Source organism: Dysidea avara, chromosome 14 (assembly GCF_963678975.1).
Source record: "Dysidea avara chromosome 14, odDysAvar1.4, whole genome shotgun sequence".
Classification (NCBI taxonomy): domain Eukaryota; kingdom Metazoa; phylum Porifera; class Demospongiae; order Dictyoceratida; family Dysideidae; genus Dysidea; species Dysidea avara.
In genome coordinates, this window is record NC_089285.1 from 3,790,578 (window position 1) to 3,807,057 (window position 16,480).

General features: G+C 39.9%; 3 protein-coding genes and 2 long non-coding RNA genes across 5 annotated transcripts; all 5 read right to left on the reverse strand.

The window, feature by feature from the left end:
- Positions 1–8,717: 8,717 nt before the first annotated feature.
- LOC136244512 (uncharacterized) lies at positions 8,718–9,781 on the reverse strand. Its single transcript, XR_010695364.1, has 3 exons — positions 9,105–9,781; positions 8,985–9,056; positions 8,718–8,930 (listed from the first exon to the last, which is right to left on the reverse strand). It is a non-coding gene; the product is annotated as an uncharacterized lncRNA (long non-coding RNA).
- Positions 9,782–11,044: 1,263 nt separating this feature from the next.
- On the reverse strand, positions 11,045–11,615 carry LOC136244956 (uncharacterized). The gene is made up of 4 exons (XR_010695669.1): positions 11,572–11,615; positions 11,407–11,522; positions 11,224–11,362; positions 11,045–11,170 (listed from the first exon to the last, which is right to left on the reverse strand). It is a non-coding gene; the product is annotated as an uncharacterized lncRNA (long non-coding RNA).
- A 226-nt stretch (positions 11,616–11,841) lies between these two features.
- Positions 11,842–13,099, reverse strand: LOC136243963 (uncharacterized). The gene is made up of 5 exons (XM_066035501.1): positions 12,716–13,099; positions 12,480–12,659; positions 12,289–12,433; positions 11,914–12,228; positions 11,842–11,853 (listed from the first exon to the last, which is right to left on the reverse strand). The coding sequence occupies exons 1-5, from the start codon at positions 13,030–13,032 to the stop codon at positions 11,842–11,844; spliced, it is 969 nt and encodes a 322-aa protein (XP_065891573.1). The 5' UTR covers positions 13,033–13,099.
- A 1-nt stretch (position 13,100) lies between these two features.
- LOC136244641 (uncharacterized) lies at positions 13,101–13,962 on the reverse strand. The gene is made up of 4 exons (XM_066036196.1): positions 13,757–13,962; positions 13,617–13,697; positions 13,313–13,570; positions 13,101–13,262 (listed from the first exon to the last, which is right to left on the reverse strand). The coding sequence occupies exons 1-4, from the start codon at positions 13,960–13,962 to the stop codon at positions 13,133–13,135; spliced, it is 675 nt and encodes a 224-aa protein (XP_065892268.1). The 3' UTR covers positions 13,101–13,132.
- A 1,165-nt stretch (positions 13,963–15,127) lies between these two features.
- On the reverse strand, positions 15,128–16,073 carry LOC136244754 (uncharacterized). The gene is made up of 4 exons (XM_066036313.1): positions 15,820–16,073; positions 15,626–15,660; positions 15,531–15,575; positions 15,128–15,479 (listed from the first exon to the last, which is right to left on the reverse strand). The coding sequence occupies exons 1-4, from the start codon at positions 16,048–16,050 to the stop codon at positions 15,386–15,388; spliced, it is 405 nt and encodes a 134-aa protein (XP_065892385.1). The 5' UTR covers positions 16,051–16,073; the 3' UTR covers positions 15,128–15,385.
- Between the last annotated feature and the right edge of the window lie 407 nt (positions 16,074–16,480).

Here is a 16,480-nt window from a genome sequence, read left to right on the forward strand (position 1 = left end):
AATTTTCTCATTTATGACGAATTTAACTGCAAAACCGACAAATTCAACTGCAAAACCGACAAATTCAACTGCAAAACCGACAAATTCAACTGCAAAACCAACGAATTCAACTGCAAAACCAACGAATTCAATTGCAAAAACCTGTAAACTTAAAGGGTATACGTGGATACGTGGATACACTTAGCGACCATACTTAGCAATATCTCATGAAATTTTAATCCGGACCATTTATGTTTACGTAGGACCATTTTTATTGTCACAATTGGTCCAGCTGGACCATTTACGCTAGACATCATCGGTCCAGCTGGACTGTTCATGCACCTAGACCAAATATTTCTTTACACACCCTCTACTTATGTGGCTCAATATGACAACCTCCCCTGGTCCCCTTTGCATAGAGTGAGGATCTAAACATTCTAGCATTTGAATATCTTGTCATAAAGTTTCAGTTGGGAGTCTGTTGTTTGTTAAGGCTGAAGTTTAGATTTTGCCTTTTAATAACTTCATTGTGCAGGGTTCTGCCCAGAAATTGCTGAGTGGTGGCCTAAAGTTAACATGAACTGATGTGCTGTGTGTTATGTAAGAATTGTACTGGTCGGATTTAAGAGGATACTGGTTGGTTTTTGGCACTGGTCGTTTTGAACCACTACCGACCAGTTTGGGTAGAACCCTGATTTGTAATTATTACACTGATGTAAACTGAGATAAGGGTGTAACTAACCACTGGACTGGACTACTTGAATGATATAGCTTTTTGTTTTGACACATGCTAAGGTTGGATTTATTGAGTGTTGCTTGCTAAGGGCCTTCAGTGGACCTTCCTTCAGCCTGCTGTAGAATAAGCGACAACTCTCTTCTAAGGATCTCACTGCTTATTATGATCTACTGTATAGCACTTATACACTCCTTACTATTGTGCTACATGGAATGTGATCGCAATGGTTATCCAAAACTCAACTTACCAATGATATCTGTGAATAAAATAGAGTGATTTAGACCATCTGAGACACAAGCCATCTGTCCCAGGACAATCCGTCTTACCCAATTACTACACAACTCTGCCATCATGATAGTTCTTGCATGTGCAAGCTGGCCTATGTGACTAGTATAGTGACCAAATTGCATCGTACAAGCTTACCACTATCTCCAATACTTAATTGTTGGTTAACTATTGCTATCACGTTCCCTTCAGCATAATGGTAAGACTTATAGTGGAGCAGAACATATTAAATAGTTGTGAAATTGGTTAAAGTTAGTTTCTGCTTATTGCATTGCTCTATATTCATCATTTAGTAGTGGGCTGAAGGCCCTTAGCTAGCAAGACTCAATAAATCCAATCTTAGCATGTGTAAATATATTGGTGCAGTAGTCCAGTCCAGTGATTAGTTATACCCCTGGGACAATATGATGAATTTAAGTAAAGGTTTTATACATTCTAGCATTAAAAATTAACTAAAAAGTAACAAATCTAAAGACTGGATAGTTTCTTAGTTGGCACAAAAACAGTTCAAAACGATAGTGGAGATTATTACTGGGATTTGAAATCTCATGGACGTATAATTAATGAAACAGAGCTTACCAACAGAGAACGAATGTTTGAATGGTGGTTATGGCATATGAATAGTAAGGAATCAAACAAATAGTAGAATAATTTAAACTATTTGTCCCAATCCTAAAACATAATTATATATTAAATTTTGAGCTCCTTAGTGTATAGCAAGCATTATGATATAGTTACCAAGTAGTTCTGTTTATTTGATGGTTGGTATAACATGATCCAGCAATTCAACCAGTAGAATGTGATGGTTGAAATAGTTAAGTCTTCTGTGTGATGTTATAGTGTTGAGTCCACTCCTACTGCATTCATTTTATAAACATACGTCGTGACTTTAATGATGGGTGGCTATAGGTAATGTTCCTACATTTGTTGATATGAATGATGCAGTATAGTTCACTGTTAACTGCACAGTACAAGCCTACAAGTGACAACATTATTAGAGATCATGTGACATACTACTCTGACACTCTATACCTATAGCATGTACACATTGAGTTGGATCCTCGAAAACATTTAAAGGTTCACTGAAATGGTAAAATACACTTTGGCTATTATCAATCCTTGCTACTAGTGGGATAGGTTGGTACATGTGATTTAGTCAGAGTTTAGTAGATATACAGTGGTTTGTCAATTATATTATAACACACCAGACAAAGAAACTTTAGTACGCGTAGGGTGCCATTAAAACAACAGAAACATCCATGTACCTGTACAGCTACAGTAGATTCAATGTAGTTTCACGTCATATCTAGCATAACAACTTAAAAGAATGAACCAGTTACAAGCCTACGGGAGATAGTAAGTGAATTTACGCTGGTCTTGTGGTGAAGAATACTTGAGAACCCCTGTAAATCAACAGTACAGTGGTTGAAACATGTTTACGTTGATTTTTTAGATGTTTTGAATACATTTAGGGTCCAGTACAGTGAATGGAAGTAGAGAAATGCGAGGAAAAACAATTGCAATGGCTCTACTGGCAAGATGTGCATGAGATGAAAGTATAACATAGATACCATTCTAACCCAGCTTTGTAAACAAATTGAACTAATCTTAGTTCAGTGAAGCATAATGAAGCATGAGCTTCAAGGTGAGTTAAGCTTCGATGGTGCGAGCACACAGGATGAACTGCTACAGGCAACTGCAGAACAACACTGCTATTGATTTCCAGCAGAATATAATCTTGGAACACTATGAAGTTAAAAAGGAGAACTTGGTATTGCCACCTACACATTTATAGACTTTCACTTGTTTATCTACCTTTCCCTCTGTGAAGTGTGTAATAAAAGTACTTACAGTTCGTTGTTTTTATTTACAACGTGACGCAAATAGACTTTATGGCTTAATATCTTGGTACAACAACATAATTGAATTATTAAAAGGGTGTTTTTGTGCATTGCATGATACAAACAACCTATTTATTCAATATAACGACAAGTGAATTTTCCATTTTAGTGGACCTTTAATAATTCAAGGATGCAGTTGCACATAATCTTGAAATTTGGCTCATTTACTGCTTGACCCAGTTTCCTTGGTTATCTTGTGAATTTTCTTATTACAATAGCTGCTTCATTTGTGAAGACTGTGATAAGCTTTCCAGCAGCAAACACTAGAATCACGTGTATTTATATGGTTTCTCGTAGCGTAACGCTTGTTGTAGAGTGAACAGTAAGTCATTGGCACTAAACAGTCACATGGATAACGTAGAAAACCAATATATAATCTGTTTATGTACAAACTATTACTGCTGTATAAATATTGGTAGTGATGTCGGTCCTCCTGCATTGGTTAACATTACCAAATTGGTGGCCTATATTTTAGCCAATCCTATTATCGGTACACCTCTACCTATTTCAACCTTTTCCCAAACTTGTAATGGAGCCAAACCACACATGTCTGTTGTTGACACTTTTACTGTCATCACTAATCATCTGAAATGTTAATTCTCTTGAGTAAAAATCCACTTTTCATTTTCAGGATCCAACTCAGTGGCATAGGCAAGAAGGGTTCGGATGGTTCGGGCACTCCCAATTGCAAACCCTTCCTTTTAAACTTTCAGCCTTGGAACTCTCCAGTAAGTATATGCATGCTGTCGAGGCCCCCTGAGAATCAAATCATACTAAGGTGTATCATTAACGATGAAACACAGTGATTCTATAGGGTGTATCATGTGAGCAACTGTGCACATGATACCTAGTGGAAATAGTGGAGAGCTGATTGTGAAAATGGTGGAGATTAGTTGTAGGCAGCAACTGCAGTAATTGTGATACACACATGTCAGGTTGGTATAAAGTATTGAATATGATATATTTACACTGTGAATGACTTATCTCATTGAATACTAACTTCTGGGAGTTAAACAATATATATACATTTTTTGAAAAATACATAACTTTAGTTCTGCTCATGGAAATATGCTAAAACTTGGTGAAATTATGCAAACTATATCACATTATGTTGAACCAAGTCATGTGATCACACCCACTATGTGACAAGAATTGTGCACCTGTCAACATTTTAATATGATCTTTGAAAATTTGTACGAAAAATTTGTTTTGCTAATAACTTGAAAAGTAAAGTAGGTACAACTTGCAAATGTTGTACACAAGTTGATTGACAACACTGCTATGCACACACCAAACTTAAAGAAGATTGACCACTCCTTTGCTGAGAAGTACCAGCCGCAATCTCAATGAATAGACATTTATTTTTGTAATAATAATCAATCTCTTTGCATATAATCATCACAAACACTACAAACTCACTACAACTGTTATTTGGCATCAGTAATGATGGTTTAGGATGGTTAGTTCTTGATAAACTTCATCACAATTATTGAAGAGTACAGCAGCGTTGCCAGTAAAGGATGCTTGCAACTATGTCTTCTAATAAAGTGCTAATAATAATAATAATAATAATGGCGCCATTTTCGACTAAACTACTTGTCTCTCCACCTTCTTCGGCCTCATTGTAGTATTAGAGTGCTGTAGTGGTTGTATTTCACCAATTGTGATTGGTGTCTGTCAGGTAGCAAATCTGCCAAGATGAGGGTAAAGACTTCAATTCGCTTCATCCCAAATGGCTATGTTCTATCACAGATCTTTTGACCAACTTCACGGCACTGTATCTCTGGAACACAGTGTTGTACCAACCTGTAATCACCACCATCTTGTTGGAAATTTAATTATCTTTCAAAATGGCGCCTAGTATAAGGGCATAGGGTGTTTGATTTATGCGCTGTGCGAAATATTTTAACTCACTTATTTTACAGGTCACTATGATCCTCCCCTCGCATTTAATGAGTTAATGTGATGTTTAGTGCCATAAGGCTAGCATGTGATGTCTCAAATGTTTCATTTTATTTTTATTACTAGGACCGGGTCACATGCAACCAAGTACATACACCAACGTGACAACCTCCTGGTAAGTGCATACACCAATGCAACAATCCCCTGGTGAGGCTGTGCACATGACCGTAGGTGGTGAAGGCACGATTGAATTTATTCAAAATCAACTCTATATCACAATGGTGATATGCAGATACAACATAATAGTGGCATCGTAACTAGGGGCCACCAGTAGCTACGTAAGTGCTGGTATATCATTGGTGTGGCAATGGCACAGTGATGTGTACACAATATATATGCATACAAAAATAGAGAACCATACATTATTACAGTATTGTATGCAGTAATGCATTACTGTATATTGGTAACATCACTGAAGATGAAAATTATTCAGCTGTGTAGCCAATATAGTTACAGCACAGTGTCAACATCAACTATACGCAGTAAAAACAAACTAGTGAAGGTCATGTGTGCCACAATACTCACTATTTTTGTGTAGTGACGTTCACTACTACGTAGTGAGGGTCACTACAAAAGTAGTGAATGTCACTACACAAAAATTGTGTGAATGTCACTAAACAAAAATAGTGAGTATTTGGCAGAAATTAACAGTGGCCTTCACTGGTTTGTTTTTACTGTGTAGAGGTCACCGGTAGCTGAATACGGTTTATCAGTGGTATGGCAATGGCACAGTGAGGGGTACTCACTATATGCATGCACAACTTGCTGGAGACACACAATACTGTAGTGGTTAAGAGTATGCAAGCCAGATCAACCTGATAAAGGAAGACAGCCAAGCCAGCCAGAGTCTAGTAAGCCAGGTGAAGGCAAAATATACAATCAACAAGAAGATATATACACATACCATGTTCTTTACAATACATTTACATATAAAATACAAGTTAACATTACAAACAGACAGACTATTAATTGGCTTGTGTAGCTGGCATGGCGAACTTCATTCGTATTCTAACTGTAGCGTTAAATAGAATCGTACTGTTTCTATCACCTCCACAAAACACCCGCTCATTATATGATTGTCTCTTCATTTAACATGGATTCTATTTCCAGTGAGTGCAAAGCCTTAGGCCTTGTAGTTTTCTCAAACATTATTTATTTAATTTTTATTTATTTATGACGTTATTTTAACTGCATTTCGTATCATTCTTAGTACTTGGTTGTATAATTACTGGACAGACAGAACCACCGATACAGTATCAGAGCCTGAAATTACAGTCGGACATCGGACAATTTCTGACCATTTTCAGCAACTGTCCGACCAAGTATCACTTTGTGCGGACATGTTGTCCGAGCCATTCAAAAGCTACAGTATTGGATAATAAATACGAGAGAATGAAAATTGTTAACCTGGCAAAGCGGCTTAAGGAGGTGTTACCGTAAGGAAAGTCTTCCACATGCATCATCGCATCGCATCATCAATTGCTGCATCGCTGGTAAGATAGTCATGTAACAAGTTTAAAAGCACGTGAGCAAGTGCTAATTTTACAAACGAAAAAATTCTCCTCGTGTTGAGAAACGGAGGAAGCTGTACTTGGGTTAATGATGCTGGCAGTGTATCATACAGTACATATTAAACCGTTTACTTGTTCGTTGAGAACTACGTTGATTTAGTGCATACTGATTTTCGCTCGCTAAACTTTATCGTTGGTGTGCCACTAAGTCTGGCTTGCTGGGGAGCATGCCTAGCCCGCCTCTAGTTCAACATTTTAGAGTTCTCACAGTTAAATAAATAACTAAAGAAATTAAGGCGCTTTAAATAGTTTAATTGGTAAAGCAGGTACCCTGATGAAAACGCCCGAAACAGTTTAGCGAGCTAGAATATCAACAGCCTAGTTGCTGTAGTAAACTAATTCGTGTTTTAATCTAGGCTAGGGATGTTGCCAGTGTTTTAGTGAGTGTACTCCAGACTTACGTACGATGTCTAAGAGGAGTTGTAGTAGCTCAGATGGTGATCAAGGCTCTTCCAGTTCCACGAAGCGTCGTAAAGTGAAAAGGTGACCACCTTCCAGAAATGGGTCAGAGACTACGACCGTGTATACAATGGGTCAGAGACTACAACCGTGTATACAACACTGTAACATGGCTGGATTCTGAAGCATCATGGCATAATGGAGAAAAGGTAGTAGAGAAACTTAAATGCAAAGTATGCACTAAGTATAAAGAAAGAATTATTAGTCGGAAAAATTTTAGTATGAGGTGGATTGAAGGGGCAGATAGTGTATACACCACCAATGTGATCGATCATGCCAAGTCAGACCAACATGTCCAGCCATGAAACTTCAACAAATAGAGGTAGCACAAAGTAGAGGTGTTAATTCTACTGCATTTATGCCAATTGTGCAATCACTCAATACCATTTCAGAGGAAGAACGCAAAAAATTAAGGATGAAATTTGATAATGCGTATTTTGTAGCAGTCGAACAAATTGCATATCAAAAATATCTAAAAATTTGTGAGTTACAAATAAAACATGGTGTAAACTTAGGTAGTTCATACTTGAATGAAAATGCTGCAAAGGAGTTTGTGCAATATATTGCTGAGTCAAAACACCAGTCAATATTGTTGTCAGTTCAGAAGGCAGCATTCTTTTCCATCTTAACGGATGGATCTACAGACTCCTCTAATACTGAAAATGAAATATTATTTATTATGTGGTGTGAAGTTGATAGTGATGATCACATGATACATTCAAGGATGACTTACCTGTCTATGCATACACCACTCCACACAAATGCTGAAGGTTTGTTTGAGTCCCTCCAACAAGGACTTCATTTGTTGGGTATAACCAGTGTTACACAGGAAATTTGTAGTGGTTTAGTGGGCATTGCCACAGATGGGGCATCATCTAATATTGCTGGAAATGGGCTACGTGGGTTGGTTGAGGAAAAGCTCCCCTGGGTGGTTTGGATGTGGTGCTTGGCACACAGAACTGAATTAGCTATAAACAATGCCCTCTCTAGTACTTCTTGCTTTAAGCTAATAGATGACATGCCTCTGCGATTATATTACCTTTATCAGAAGTCTCCGAAAAAGTGCAGAGAATTGGCAAATATTATATCTGATCTTACTGAAGTTTATGAAATAAATGATCAAGGGGGAACAAGGCCAATTCGAGCTTGTGGCACACGTTGGGTATGCCATAAAGCCAGTGCAATGAAAAGGGTCTTGGCCAAGTTTGGAGCTTACACTGCTCATCTCTGCACTTTGTCTGAGGACTCATTAGTAAAGGCTACCGATCGTTGCAAGTTTATTGGGTATTTAAGCAAATGGACTGATCAATGCTAAATATCTATTGGGTTGTGCAGTGTTTGTCGATCTTCTCACACCATGCTCAATTTTTTCCAAAACCATGCAGGCTGATGAATTAGATATAGTCAGTGCACTTACGTACTTACTTAAAACTGTTAAAAAAATTGAGAAACTAAAGGAAAAAACCTCTATCTAAGTGGGACACTTATGCTACCATTGTTAAAAAAGTGATTCAGGTAAATGGAAAACATATGTATCAAGGGCAAGAACTTAAGCATTTTTCAGAAACTAAATCCTATTTTGAAAACCACTATAATGAATTTTGCCAGTTGGTGGTGGAGAATCTGCATACAAGGTTACAGTGGTCAGATATGTAATTGTTCAGGGGTGTCATCTTTGTGCTAGCTACACAAGGCTGGGAGAAGATCCTGCAGGAAGATGAGGAAAAGCTACCGCACGATTTTCGCCTGGAGGGGGGGGGGGGAAATAAAACCCACAACTAAAAAATATAATCAATAAGGGTATCGATAATAATCAGTAGTCACGTGACATATGATGTAATCTTAATAGTTGCACAGTTTTTGAGCAATACACTTTCTTCATTGAATTAAACTATGATAAAAGCATACAGCAAATGAATGTAGCAGATGAATTGATGACAAGTTATACATCAGGGTAGTGTTCAGCTTCACCAGCACCAGCTAGTAGAAATTAACCTTGCATATCTGTAGCTGCTGCATTTCCCTTAGTGTTACTCTCTGACAAAAAAAAATCCTATTACATACATTACGACAAGGAGAATAGTTACATACCAGAGTAGTTCACCAGCTAGCAGAAATTAACCTCGCATAGCTACTATTGCATTGCATACTATGTGTTGCTCTCTGAAGAAAAAAGAACTACACACATTACGACTATGGAAAAGTACATACCATTGTTCTCCTTTACTAGTTATAGGATACAGTACATCAGCACCTACATCCAGCAGTTATGTTAAGCTAGTAGAGGAAAACTGATGACTTCTTGGCCGAACTAGTATGTACGACAATCACTCTTACTCTTGTAACACCACCATAAAAAAGCTCTACTAAAATAGCACACATCAGCAGACTAGAAGTACAACAATCACTCACATTCTTGTAACACCACCATAAAAAGCTCTACTAAAATAGCACACATCAGCTTTACCATTGTGTGTCTAATAAAGAAAAACTGATAACTGGTTGACCACACTAGTAAGTACGACAATCACTCATACTCTTGTAACACCACCATAAAAAGCTCTACTAAAATAGCACACATCAGGTTTACCATTGTGTGTCTAATAAAGAAAAACTGATGACTGGTTGACCACATTAGTAAGTACGACAATCACTCTCACTCTTGTAACACCACCATAAAAAGCTCTACTAAAATAGCACACATCAGGTTTACCATTGTGTGTCTAATAAAGAAAAACTGATGACTGGTTGACCACACTAGTAAGTATGACAACTGCTCCAACACTGACACCACCACCACTATACCAAAATGACTGTTTTACTACACCATCTGCATTATCAAAAAGCATAATCATAATATTAAAACAAATCATTTTGCTTACGTTCAGTTGACAGCTCCTTATGTCCTGTAGTATCATGACCAGATTTACTATCTTTACGCATGCACTTGTGATGAAAGCAGTCAGCCCACTAAATTATCTCTTGCACAGACCATCAAGTAGCTGGCCCTAACAGCACACCACTGTAGTTATATATAAATTACTATAATCATGGTCAATGTACAAAAACCATGGTGAGCATGTCCAGTACAGCCAATCATCACTGGATGCACTGGAAATGTTCACTATGGCCTCTATACATTGACCATCATTGCCGGCCACAGGGCATTCCCAACCACCCACTTATGATGGTAAGTGTACCAGGACCATGGTGAGCACTTCCAGGTAGAGACACCACTGGAAATGTCCACTATGATGCTGACACATTTACCACCATAGCCAGCCCTAATGGCACTCCCAAGCACCCATCCAACCACCCTCAACAACATGCATGGCAGATGGTCTGTGCATAAGAATCATCAGTGAACTGGCTACTCCAACACAGGGTACAATAACCACAAGTAATGCATGTACAATATGGATCGATTGGCTGATGATAAATACAATAAAATTAGCACTGGATTCAACAAGACAAACCAGCCTGCTGATCATTGGAGGTCTGCTTGCTGCTGCTCTTGCTGTTGTTGCTGTTCTGCTTTCTGTCTCTTTGCAACCCTTAATGCCTTTTGCTCTTGCTTCCACAGGGTCACTGGTATTTGACCAGGTACATTTGGACAGTACCAATTTCCATAGTATTGAGTGTGCCCGGTTTCCACTAAAAGTACAAGCAATTTAAGAGTCACTAGATACATAACTAACAAGGTATTCATTACCACTGAGAGCCTGATGGCATTTGCTACAGTCATGCTGCTTGTGTTTCTTGTGCTTGCGAGATGGTGGCAGAGGATGATCTAATCCAAGAACAGCAGCTTCCTCCATCCTTCGTTTGCGATCATGGTACCACAGGGTGGTACGACACACAGTTCCTACATATGAGCATAGAAACTCATCACACACAAGGTGCAACATACTAGGTGCTGTTGTCTCCACTTCATATTCTTGTAAGCCCTGTAAAATGCATGTAAATATTTAAAATCATAAACAAAGGTGATTACCAGCTCGCCGCTTGTTGGTAGTGCAGATAAAGATGGCAAGGAGGCAGCCACATCATGTGGTACAGAGCTTCTGAGTGCTGGTACCCACAGAAGCTCTAATCCTTGTTTGTCCAGAGGTGTTTACCGGCTCTGGAAATTGAAATGGTCCTGGAAGGACAGAAGGAGGCAGGTCATGTGCTGGAAGAAGATCTTCCTGGGCGCAAAGTGGTGGAGGTGATAGCTCCAACCCCTGCATTCGAGCCAGAATTTCCTTCCTTCTCTCCTCCTTCTTGTACCATGCTTGCTATTAATGAAAGAATTGACTTTAATCTTATAAATACAAATATAGCAACTAACCAATTTGGTTTGATTGATAGCATATAATGCCAGGTTCGTCCCTTCCAGCAGGTCAAGAGATTGTATAGTCTAGCCCGTAAATCAGCATACTTTCGCAGTACCACATTCCACCTGGACAGGTAGGCTCTTCTTTGGCCACCTAAATTCAAAACGTCAGCAAAATAATAATATCAACAACCATACCTGAACCACTGGTTCTCTCTGACTGTGCATGGTTATTGGTGAGTATTATACAGATAGCCTCCACAATACGGCTCTTGGTTGGAGACAATGGCACAGAGACTCCAGCTAAGAAACACCTGTGACTGAAAAAGGTTTTACTATTACACAAAACTAAACACAACATACCTCCTCATTTGCTGCACTGTAGTATGTCCCGTCCTCTTCTGGCTCAACTGCACTTGAGACTTGAGGATCACCTCTGTAGTCTTCTTGTCATAGGAATCTAAGGCATTCCAGAGAGTCTTAATCCTGTGTGCCTCTTTATTTGTCACAGATATTCCTTCCAGCTCAGTAAGCATTCGAGCTAAATGTGCCACCTTATCCCACCCAGGTATTCCTCTAGAATCTACTGATTCTGATGCAGCATTGTTGGTAGTACTGCTATTTGTGGTAATATCATCTATCATCCTAATGGCAAACAATCATTATAAAACTTAATGTCACAGTTTCTTAGCTAGATGTGCATACTGCTTCCTCATCCTCCATCTGCTCATCTGGTTCTGGTTCTGGTTCTTCCTCCTCCTCTGCTACTCCCATATCAACTGTCCCAGGGTCTTCTGATAAAGCAGCGGCCTCAGCAGTATCACCATCGTCAATGAAGCCTTCATCAACTTCATCCCCTTTCTCATTGGCTGATAAATTGTCTACACTAAGCTCCAGCATTTGATCACACTGTTTGTATAAATATGAGACGCCAAAGAGCTCCACCTCATTGTAACGAGTTGGGGTGTGGTGATATGGAAGTATCTTCTTACCACATGTAGACTCACTCAATGTGTTGGCCTGACAAAAATGAAAGCAACTTGGTATACAAGTAAGCAACAACACAACAGTAAAATCAACCTTGCTGGCGAGTTGTAAGTTAAGTACTCGCATTCCTGACTGCTGCTGTGCTGCTTCCAGTGCTCGGGCTTGATTCCATCTAGCCAAGCCCTCCAGGAGATATGCCTGGAAGTGGACATCACTTGCAGATGTCCCAGGGATAAACCTGACAAACCACTTTAGCAGTATATCAAGAAAATTTACATATCTACCTGGCTAGATGGAGATGGAATGATTCCAAAGATGTTGTCCCTCTTGCACACCGAAACACTAGCAGTTTTACCCCACCCTTTGTGATGTGTCCTGTAACTGTGTACAGAGCCACTCCTAGAGGATCCTGCATGCATTGCACATGCTTCTTTTCCTCATTCCAAATGGTGACCATCTGTTCACTGAATGCAAGATAGATGTGGTGAACTGTGGAAAAGTATGGCATGTACATATGTACCTGAATACAAGGACACCAAATGCATCTGTTGCAGGAGTAAACTGAAGAAGATCTTCAATAGCCTTGGTGGTCTCATCTGTTCCACGAGTTCTTCTTCGGCAATGCCTGGAAAGCTCGTCAGATGTTATTGACTTGCGTATGGCACTATTAGAAGGGTTTCTTATGCCCTGTTGTAGCAGCAGCCCATTCTTGGCATCACACAGACGTCTATGTACACAGTAATGGTGAAACCACAGTAAAATGACAATAATTATACTGGTAATCACCCTGATCCCATTCAAATATCGCCTGTGATAGGCGAGCCATAACCACACCATAAAAGGGATGTGATTCTGAGGTGCAGCCACGAGCAATTCGTCGCATAAAGTGCCATGTATCCAGTCGAACCTGTTCAGATAGTCAGTATAGATGTAGTGATTACTCTGTGGTTACTTGCAAGGGATCCCATTCTTGAAATAGTTGTGCAGTCTTACAATGTTCACTGACAGAACAACAGTCTCTGTCAGTGTATATAAGCTGTGGGGGATCCTTTCTGGCCTTCTGGTACCTTAATGAAACATAATGTACAATGTGTTACAAACTTCACACTATACTAACCTCTCAATCAATCCGATCGCCATAGGGCGGAGGCCCTCCAGTTCTTCAGACTCAGAAAGAACTGACACAAGGACCTCCACCCTCGCATTACCAACATTAGTGCACCAGGAGGCACTCCCAGCAGCCATTCCTTGTAACTTCTTGCACACCTTCTTTGTTGAGTCTATCTTGAGCACTGTGCCAAAGATTGCAGTGCAGGTGGCAAGAAGCTGAGGGAGTCTGCTGAGAATGTCCCTGGCATACACTGACAAAAACCATCTAGAATAAAAGTACATAAATGCATGTAAAAACATAGGTTTCTAACCGATCACTGGGCACTCCTTTGAATTCCATTGGCTCAGCAAACACTGGTGGAACTTCTAAAAGTACTCCAGTTCTCCATTGTCTAATTGAAAACAAATGGTAATGGAAATCTGCTACAATTGAAGCACATACCATACTCACCTGAACCGTTTGCAATCATCAAAATATCTCAGCTGTTTCCTTACCCACTCTTCACTATGTATCTCAAACACTGAATTACGGAGTGCAGTGGGACTGTTTCCAAGGGTACGGCTTCGTAGTAAGGATACCACAGCTTTGTCGCATCCCAGTATTCTTGTGAGCACTGCTGGGAACAAAGAAAGCTGTGACTCGGTCAGCTGCTCCATTATCCTGGGAAGAAGTTTACCGAGAATCCCAACTAGTAAAGGCCTTTTCACAGCTGTTGCAACCAAGTTCCTCAGTAGCAAGATAATAGTAGTTCCTGAGGTCTACTATTTTACGAACAGTCTTCTTATAAAGACCCTTGGAACTGGTAAAAATAAGCCTAAAATATTTCAATTGAAATCATTTATTTTTGCTTACTGAAGTGACCGCCAGGGACAATTAGGGCACTTGAGATCAACAGCCCAAGCTCTCCTGGGCATCCAAATGCAAATACGGTGAAGAACATAGGACTCAGGCTTGGGCTGGCTATTCTTCAATTGTGGGATCGGTGGATACCACCACATTTGAAACACGGCTGTGTCACTAATGTGGTTTTCCTGGCAGAACACAGTTCTACCAACCCACTCCCTATCTCCAATAGGCATATTTTTCCACCATCCACGTGGCACACGGTTGGAAAAATCTGTCTGTTTCCGACTGAGTTTCTGTTTAAGAAACACATGAAACTCCTCTACAGTTTACAAGTAACTCTCTTACTGCAAGTGGAACAACTTCTGTGTTGCTATAAGGAGTGAGTTGGTCCAGTGTTACAGCGCTCTACAAATAGATATGTGAATCAACTCAATTACACTGCTAACTATATACCTCAAATGTGGTGGGCGCAGTAGTAGCTGATATGGTACTGTTGGTGGTGTTGACTGATCCAGTGGCGGTGGTGTTGACTGTGGTGTTGACTGATCCAGTGGTGGTGGTGTTAACTAATCCGGTGGTGGTGGTGTTGACTAATCCGGTGGTGGTGGTGGTGTTGACTGATCTGGTGGTGGTGGTGTTGGCTGGTCTGGTGGTGGTGATGTTGGCTGATCGGGTGGTGGTGTAGATTGATTTGGTGGTGACTGATTGGGTGATGGTGCTGATGATGGAACTGGTGTTGATAGGTGTAGTACTGGAACTACTGATGGGGTGCTGGACTGCAATATTTGGCTTGTACACACTGCTCAAAGTCTACATTCCACATGAAAAATGTTATACCAGCAGCATATTTATCAACTTACAGGACGTGGTGTCACAGGTGTACTCATACAACTTATCTGGCCTGAACATACCTGAACACGATTCACTACATAAAAATTTCTGCAGCATTTGCTACTTACAAACTTACCAATGGAACAGTAGCAATATTCACCAAAGCTGAGGATGGTAGAAGAGATGTAGAAGAGGTGAAAACTTTCAAGGAGGGAGTTAGAGGAGTAGAAGAAGGAGTAAGAGACAATGATGAAGGGGTAAGAGACTTGAGGAGAGCAAGAAGAATAGAAGAGGGGCTAACAGACATAGGCGAAGTACTAAGAAAACTTGAAGAGGGAGTCAGGGAATTAGAAAAGGGTGTCGGTAACATTGATGAAGTGGCGACAGAACCTGAAGAGGGTGTCACAGAAACTGAAGAGGGTATAAGGGATGAAGGGGTAATAGGTAGTGATAAAGGTAGGAGAGGTGACCTGAAAGTGAGAATATTTGCCACACCCTGTTATAGTTACAAGCATGTATAATGATCCAAAATGCATTTATAATTTACCTGCTCCACTGGCTGAGTGGTTGGAGTAGCTTCTGTAACTCGTCCCTAATGCATTTTATAAGTCATTTAAGCTTTCAAGTGGTTCTCCCAAGTACCTGTCTGTCTTGGTCACCAACATCACAGGTACAAGCTGGATGGGATTGGGTTGATTGGGGTTGAGTATAAGGACTCTTGTGATATGGACAAATAATACACACGTACATCTATTATACTATGGCCTGTAGCACATGTAAATGATAAACACACAATTATACAAACAAGAAAGCTTTTGTGTGATAAAGCTACTTACAGATGGATGGTACTGGCAGTTATAGGGTCTGTCATCCCTCTGGTGTGCAGGGCAAGCCACTATCTTGCTAATTACATCATCCCAGTGTGATCCCTTGGGAGGTCTTTCCCCCCTTCTAAACTTTTCACCCGCAGCAAAACGTCGGAGCCGTTTCTTCCACTCTGAAGTAGACTTCGCTTTATGGCTTTGCTTCTTTCCAGCGCTAGAATGTGAGCTTCCTCGTTGATCCATAATAGTAGCAGTATCGACTACCCATCAAATTTTTGTATCAGTAAGCCCTGTTTTGTTCAAGTTTGTTCAGTTTCACGTGGTGCGCAAGTGCACTCCTTGGTTCGTCCAATTTTGTCCAAGTTTGTTCAATTGTTAGGAGAACATGGTTTGGTGGCGTGCGCGAAAGTATGTTATTGATATTGATGAGGATAATGTAGTTGCCGGTAATGTTGATAGCTACACGTTGGGTTTGCTGTGTAAGTGATTGCCCTTGAATTCTGTAATGATGAAGTTTGTAAAGTAGTCTTTGGTGTGGGACAGAATCAAAAGCCTTTTTATAATCTATAAATATTACATCAATTTGAGAGCAAACATCAAGTCAAGTCGAGTTGATGGTATAGACAACTGTTTTGTTGTGAATCAGAGTGATCAAGGTGCTAAGCTTGCTTAG

Coding starts and splice junctions, on each gene's coding strand:
- LOC136244641 (XM_066036196.1), bottom strand. CDS start 13,962: ATGGAGCAGCTGACCGAGTCACAGCTTTCTTTGTTCCCAGCAGTGCTC. Junction 13,698..13,756: donor GATGATTGCAAACGGTTCAG/GTGAGTATGGTA, acceptor GTTTTCAATTAG/ACAATGGAGAACTGGAGTAC. Junction 13,263..13,312: donor GCGATCGGATTGATTGAGAG/GTTAGTATAGTG, acceptor TGTTTCATTAAG/GTACCAGAAGGCCAGAAAGG.
- LOC136244754 (XM_066036313.1), bottom strand. CDS start 16,050: ATGGATCAACGAGGAAGCTCACATTCTAGCGCTGGAAAGAAGCAAAGC. Junction 15,576..15,625: donor TTGGTGACCAAGACAGACAG/GTACTTGGGAGA, acceptor AAAATGCATTAG/GGACGAGTTACAGAAGCTAC. Junction 15,480..15,530: donor CCACTCAGCCAGTGGAGCAG/GTAAATTATAAA, acceptor TAACTATAACAG/GGTGTGGCAAATATTCTCAC.
- LOC136243963 (XM_066035501.1), bottom strand. CDS start 13,032: ATGGTGTGGTTATGGCTCGCCTATCACAGGCGATATTTGAATGGGATC. Junction 12,434..12,479: donor TTCCATCTCCATCTAGCCAG/GTAGATATGTAA, acceptor GTGGTTTGTCAG/GTTTATCCCTGGGACATCTG. Junction 12,229..12,288: donor ACTTACAACTCGCCAGCAAG/GTTGATTTTACT, acceptor CATTTTTGTCAG/GCCAACACATTGAGTGAGTC.